Source organism: Nanorana parkeri, unplaced genomic scaffold (assembly GCF_000935625.1).
Source record: "Nanorana parkeri isolate BGI_ZX_2015 unplaced genomic scaffold, ASM93562v1 scaffold496, whole genome shotgun sequence".
Classification (NCBI taxonomy): domain Eukaryota; kingdom Metazoa; phylum Chordata; class Amphibia; order Anura; family Dicroglossidae; genus Nanorana; species Nanorana parkeri.
In genome coordinates, this window is record NW_017306764.1 from 996,798 (window position 1) to 1,004,454 (window position 7,657).

Consider the following 7,657-nt stretch of genomic DNA (forward strand, 5'->3'; position numbering starts at 1 on the left):
TCTTTTATATTTTACCAAAAAATTGGGTAATAATAAATGTTTTATCATTTAATATAGGGGAAACTGGTTTTTTTTTTTACATTTCGGTAATTTTTCCTTAATATATTAAAAAAATAAAACCCCCAATGGTGAATAAATACCACCAAAAGAAAGCTCTATCTGTCCCCAAAAAAGGGTATAAAATTCATTTCAGTACAGCGCTGCATGACGGAATAAATGTCAGTTAAAGTACCGCAGCGCTGAATACTGAAAAATGGCCTGGATGGGAAGGGGGTTTAACACCGCTGATGTCAACTGGTTAAAGTGACACTAAAAAAAGAGTTAATCTTAAAATTACATACACCTTAAGTATTAAAAATGTATCTAATTTGTGAATAGATCGACATCTCCAGGGGGACAGAACCCCCCCCGCCCAGATGACGTAGGGCGTACAGGAGTACCGGAGAAAGTCTAAGTCCCCATCCAAAGATACTGTAAAATTATAATATGTCAAACAATATATAGTACGGGACGGTACCAAAAAAACGCAACTAATGTTCCCCATGTAATGTAAATACTAAATGGATGAACAAAGATAGCTCCTCAGATATACCGACCCCTCAACCTATATGGAGGGGAGATTACCGTCACGGTAATATCCCCCCTCTCCACACCTCCACTCACTCCTGTACGCCCCTCACTCCCTACGTCATCTGGGCGGGGGGTTCTGTCCCCCTGGAGATGTCGACCTATTCACCACTGGAACCCTAAACAAGGTTATTTATCATTATTTATTTCAATGGTTATTTATTTTTCAATGATTACTATTATGTGATGTAAAAGTGTGTATCCGTATAGATAGATGTATTTATACCCATGGCATTCAAATATTGCAGGCAGCCTCTTATCTTCCCGGGGAAGCTTTTTTTTTAAGCGAAACGCATAGAAGGCTGGACATAAATTAGATGATGAATTTTTATATGAAATAGATGTTAAAATGTTTACCTCAATTGTTGATGCCGTGTATGTGGCGGTGTGGTCCAGGGAGGCGTTATGCCTAAAACCAATTTTAATCCTTTTGAGGTTGTTGTGGATACAAAATTGATGAGCTTATACAATGGTTTTATCCTCTTATTTAGGTATTTATTTGTATAATTAAAATATATTTATTTAAAGATATTTGTGCAATATGTGTTTTTCATGCCTAGAGTGACACCTAAAAAGCCCCATATTCTCTAGCTTTTTGATACAATTATATTTAGGGGTGTGGTGTGCTGTTCCTTCTGGTGGCTCGGAACCTTTTTTTCTTTATATTTACAATCTCAGGTTTAGTTTACTAATTTGTATTAGGATTGTACTGTTTCTATATGTCCATCACTATAATATCACAAAATAAATACCTCTACTTCAGCAACATTTCACCCCTTTTAAGTAATACATTTTTACAGTTTAAAGTTAAAAGGGAGTGTTCAGTATATCGTCAGCAATGAGTGTGAGGGCCTTCAGACTAGCAATTTTGAAGCAGCAATTAATCTATGGCTTTTTGTTCCACAGTCCCAAATGTTAAATTGCAACAATCTGGAGTGGAATGCTAAAGTTGGACATATCCCAGACTGAAGAGTCCGAGTCTAGGAGCAGAAATGTTCTGGGGGAGAAGAAAAACTCTTGAGCTGTGTTTAGGATTAGACCCAAATATTTCAAACCAGGAGTCAGCTCTAGCATGGACTTGTAGGTCTTCTGCAAGCTCTGCATATTTAGGGCTTGTCACCAGAATCTGTGCCGAATGTTTCTTCAGCAGGAGGTAGTCTAGATACACCACAATGGGGGTGCCCTGTGAACGTAAGAAGGTTAGCACCTAGGTGAAGACTCGAAGTGCAGAGGACGGACCAAAAGGGAAAGGCAACGAACCAGAAGTTGCATGCACATAGCAAAATTCAGGTAGGTTTGATGTGAACATGCAAGCAGGGATCTATGATGTCCACAGAGGTAAGTGGAGTCTCCCTGACAAAGGAAGACAACGTCTGACCTTGTAGATACCATGTGGAATGTTTGCATGCAAATTAAAACATTGAGCGCTTTTAGATTCAGAAAGGGGCATATGTCTCTGATCAAGGCAAGGCATACGAGACATATCTGCATCAAGAGGGGGACTGCTTAACAGCCATCTGGACAAAAACAACAAACACCTTTCTGCTCCTGGACGGTAGGAAACAACCTAAACTGAGAAACGAATGGGGTCGGAAAAGTTTGTTTTGAACCATTTTTACAGTGTGGCAGGGCACATTATCCTGCTGAAAGAGGCCACTGCCATCAGCAACAATGTTTAGGTGGGGATATGTGTCAAAGTAACATCCATATAAATGGACCCAAGGTTTCCTAGCAGGACATTGCCCAAAGAACACAGTGCCACCACCGGCTTGCCTTCTTCCCATAGTACATCCTGGTGCCATAACGTCCCCAGGTAAGCGACAAACATGCACCCGGACATCCACATGATGTAAGAAAAAAATGGATCAGAACAGACCACCTATTTCTATTACTCCATGGTCCAGTTCTGATGCTCACATGCCCATTGTAGGCGCTTTGGACGGTGGACACGGGTCAGCATGGGCACACACACACAATAAACTGCAATGTGCTGTGTGTTCGGAACCAGCATTAACTTAATTAGCAATCTGAGCTACAGTAGCTCTTCTATTGGATCGGACTACACAGGTCAGCCTGTGCTCCCCATGTGCATCAATAAGCCTTGGCGGCCCATGAGCCTGTCTCTGGTTCACCGCTTTTCCTTCCTTAGACCACTTTTGGTAGGTCGTGACAACAGCAGACCGGGAACATTCCACAAGAGCTGTAGCTTTGGAGTTGCTCTGACCCAATTGTCTAGCCATCACAATTTGGCCCTTGCCAAAGTCGCTCAAAGCCTTACACTTGCCCATTTTTTCTGCTTCCAACACATGAACTTAAAGAACAAAATGTTCCCCTGCTGCCTAATATATCCCACCCACTTCCAGGAGACATTATAACAAGATAATCAATGTTATTCACTTTATTGGTCAGTGGGCAATATGGTCTGGCTGATTGGTATGACAGTACGACATCTGTTATAATATTGGGATCATGTATGAAAATATACAATAACGCACAGAGTATGTTCATGAGAATGTATCTTTTATATGTTGGAATTTTGAAAAGTAACATAGTAACTTAGAGTCTATTAATCATATGTACTACAATATAGTATTCACAACATTATTTGTGTACAGGTCTTTGGTAAATTCTCTGCATACAACGCCATATCCAGCTTACTTTAGGATCTCAAACCAGCGTATTAGTCATACATATTACAGTGCGATATTTATAACTTGTTGTAGTAAGTGGCATTCTCCGACTAACACAGCAATGTATAATGTGATTTATTCATCTTTTATGTGACTTCCACTGCCTGTAAATCAATCCCTCATTTAAAACATCCACCAGAAAGTAAACTGCAGTGATTTTTGGGTGAAAGTCAGATCGCTGCTTCATACAGTAAATTTGCCTAGAACAATGTAATATATTTTAAGAGACGAACCCAGAATTTGGATCAATTGTGTGCAATACATTAGAAGGTATAAACCTGTTACGTGGGATCAGCTGTAGCTAAGCCAGCAAAAGTCAGTGTATTTAAATGGGTTAGGCTACATTCACGCTGTGCGATTTAGGAATCCTGCAGCAGGAATCCCATATGCCCCGTTTAGATGCGGCTGCTGTGCCTGTTCAAGTTAATGACCAGGTGACAGCGGCCGCATCTCTAAGCAGCACTCTGCATCTAATCGTATGTGATGATTACATGCGGTGTGGAATAGATTACTGTCCCTGGATGCATCTATTCTACATGAAATTGTATCACATACGAATATGTGCGTGCTGCCACTTACAGATGCGGCAGCTGTCACACGGTCATTAACTTGAACAGGTGACAGCGGCCGAATCTAAACAGTAGATCTGGGATTCCTGCTGCAAGAATTTGTAGGCTACTGCAGCAGGAAAACCAAACTGCACAGTGTGAATGGCCTCTTAGCTCCTAAGAAACTATTATTCGGGTGTAAAAAGAATATGTATAACCCATTACATCGTCATCTGTGGCCAACAATTCAATACACAGCTTATTATAAAATATACATTCTGCCTGTCTATTCATAGAGTATGATATACGTAACCTGTGATATGTGGACCTATCAATGTTATACACACTACCACCAGGATAACACGGGGTGTCCATTATTCATATGTAATAATAGTATTAACTCTGTATAGTCCCAAGTCTCATAGTGGTGTATAAACCAGTTTCGTGCCCTGGCACACAATGGGGCATCATGTATATAATACATAGTGAGGGGAATTTATCAAAACTGGAGCCGACAAAATTTGTAGCAGTTATCCATGTCAACCAATCAGCTTCTCTCTTCAGTTTGCTCAGTTAAAATGTGGAAATGAAAGGTGGATGCTGATTGGTCACCATGCACAGCTGTTCCAGATTTTGTCTGCTGCAGTTTTGATAAATTCCCCTCAGTGTTCTTTATGCCAGCTCTGTGCAGACACATTTTAGGACATCATGTATATTATATATCATCTCTGTACCCCGGCACACTATGGGGTATTATGTATACAATATATGTAGTAGAATAAATCTCAGCTTTGTATCCATGCACAATATGGGAAAGTATACAGTATATAGTGGGTTATAAACCAGCCCTATGTCGATGCACAGTATGGTGCATTATGTATATTATATATAGTGGGGTATATGCCAGATCTGTGCCCATGCACACAATGGGGCATCATGTATATAACAATGTTGGATAAAGGCCATAAATATGCACCGACACACTATAGATTATGATTTAGTTAATAGTGGCAGTATATCCCAGCTATGTGCCTGGACCTATGCTATGGGGTGTTGTGTATAAAATAATGTAGGATATCTGACAGCTCTGCGCCCAGGCACACTATGGAGTACTGTGTATATAATATATTGTAGGATATATGCAACCACAATGCCCTGACACACTATAGAGCATTATTTATTTAAGAAGTAGAGTGTATCCTAGATCTGTGCCCATGCACACAAAGGGGCATTATGTATATTATATATAGCAGGATATATGCTAGATCTGTGCCCATGCACACAATGGAGCATTATGTACATTATAAATAGCAGGTTATATGCTAGAGCTGTGCCCATGCACAGAATGGGGCATTATGTATATTATATATATATATAGCAGGATATATGCTAGATCTGTGCCCATGCACACAATGGGGCTTTATGTTTATAACAATGTAGGATAAATGCCACCAATATGCCCTGACACACTATAGATTATGATGAAGTTAATATACAGTGGCAGTATATTCCAGCTATGTGCCCTTATGTATATAAAATATAGCAGGGTAAATTCCAGCCCTGGACCTATGCTATGGGGTGTTATGTGTATAATGTATCTCACAGCTCTGTGCCCAGCCACACTATGGAGAACTGTGTATACAAAATATATTGTACTATATACATTGGGGGGGATTTATCAAAGCAATTGCAACAGTTTTAGCCTCTTAGATCATTTCTTTTAATGTGCAAATCTGTCTTTTACATGTGCCCCCTGTTCTGACCTGAGCTTGCACTACTTTTCCAACTGCACCTGTTTACATCTGCACTTGCCCTGCGGCTGTCTGAAACTGGAGCAGTACCTAACAAAAAAAAAAATAAGTCCCCATGACCACTTCTCCAAAAAGCGACAGTTAAGCTTTTGCCTGGAGTTACGAGTCTTCTTTCCTGGAGTCTATTTAATCTCATTTATGAGCAATATTACACGAGCAACATAGATCTGGTGCAAAGTGCATCAAATATATTCCGTGCAAGTTCAAACACTCGCAATTGCTTTGATAAATTCCCCCCACTGTATTTAAGAAGTGAAGTGTATCCTAGCTCTGTGCCCAGGCACACTGTGGGGTGGTAATATATAGAGTGGTGGATCCCAGTCAAGGGGGGGGAAGGTTCCAGGCACTCTATGGGGTATTATATATAGCAGGGGTAGATTCCAGGCACACTGTGGGGTAATATATAGGGGGTAGATTCCAGACACACTGTGGAGTATTATAATATATAGGGGGTAGACTCCAGACACACTGTGGAGTATTATAATATATAGGGGGTAGATTCCAGACACACTGTGGAGTATTATAATATATAGGGGGTAGATTCCAGGCACACTGTGGAGTATTATAATAGGGGGGAGGGGGTAGATTCCAGGCACACTATAGGGTAGCTCTCATACACAGAACTGCCCCTAGCCGCCCCCCGGACTCAGCCTTGCCCCTTGCACACAGGTCAGGCACGTAGGGCACTCTGCAGGGGCTCCCGGGGCCCCAGGCCTGCTCGGGGCCCTCGCACACTCACCCATCTTTCCTCTTGGCTTTGAACACATGCCCGTAAGTGCCTCTTCCAACTTTGCAGCCCTCATACTCAAACAGGTCCTCCACCCGCTCCCGCTCTCCGGTCAGCTTCAGCTTGAAGTCATAGTCCATGGTGAGGCGGCCGGGGCAAAGGAGGGAGCTGCACACACACGGCAGCCCGGGATCCAGCCGGTCTCTACTGTCCGCACACACTGCACACGCCGCTGCTGCAAACCCTGCCGTAAAGAGAGACGCTGCAGGCCCCGCCTGGCACTGGTCGTGACCGCCCACTGGAAGGTGAAGGGTGACCCGGGATAACCTGAGCGCCGTTTATCACCCGCACAATGTACACCCGGGTCACTGTGCCATCCTACCCTGACACCCGTCCGGCTGCACGGATACCCAGAGAGTTCGTCCGCCGTAGTCTACGGAGGGTCGGCCCGTGTGGGCGCATCCATCTCCCTCTACACTCCTAATGTTTATATACTCCTCTAATATCTATATATACCTCTCTGAGATCTATATACTCCTAATATCTATATATACCTCTCTGAGATCTATATACTCCTAATATCTATATATACCTCTCTGAGATCTATATACTCCTAATATCTATATATACCTCTCTGAGATCTATATACTCCTAATATCTATATATACCTCTCTGAGATCTATATACTCCTCTAATATCTATATATACCTCTCTCAGATCTATATACTCTAATATCCATATATACCTCTCTGAGATCTATATACTCCTCTAATATCTATATATACTCCTCTTATATCTATATACTCCTCAAATATCTATATATACCTCTCTGAAATCTATATACTCCTCTAATATCTATATATACCTCTCTGAAATCTATATACTCCTCTAATATCTATATATACCTCTCTGAAATCTATATACTCCTCTAATATCTATATATACCTCTCTGAAATCTATATACTCCCCTAATATCTATATACTCCTCTATTATCTTCATACCCCTCTAATACCTATGTACCCCTGTAATATCTATATACTACTCTATTATCTATGTAAACCTCCAATATCTATATACTCCTCTAATTATATATATATATATACACTATATTGCCAAAAGTATTGGGACTACCCCTCCAAATCATTGGATTCAATTGTTCCGTGACATTTCCTTGCTACTAAATATTCCACTTTCACCTGTTAGTGGTATTATAACAAAGTGGAAGCAACTGGGAACAACAGCCACGAAGTGGG

General features: G+C 41.2%; 1 protein-coding gene across 3 annotated transcripts in view; it reads right to left on the reverse strand.

Moving 5' to 3' along the window:
* Positions 1–6,681, reverse strand: part of CDK8 (cyclin dependent kinase 8) — a 91,151-nt gene extending 84,470 nt beyond the window's left edge. For all 3 annotated transcript variants that reach the window (XM_018561046.1, XM_018561047.1, XM_018561045.1), the window contains exon 1: positions 6,416–6,681. In XM_018561046.1, coding sequence (XP_018416548.1) covers positions 6,416–6,479 — 64 coding nt within the window. In that variant the 5' untranslated portion in view covers positions 6,480–6,681. The remainder of the gene's footprint in view (positions 1–6,415) is intronic.
* Positions 6,682–7,657: the final 976 nt, after the last annotated feature.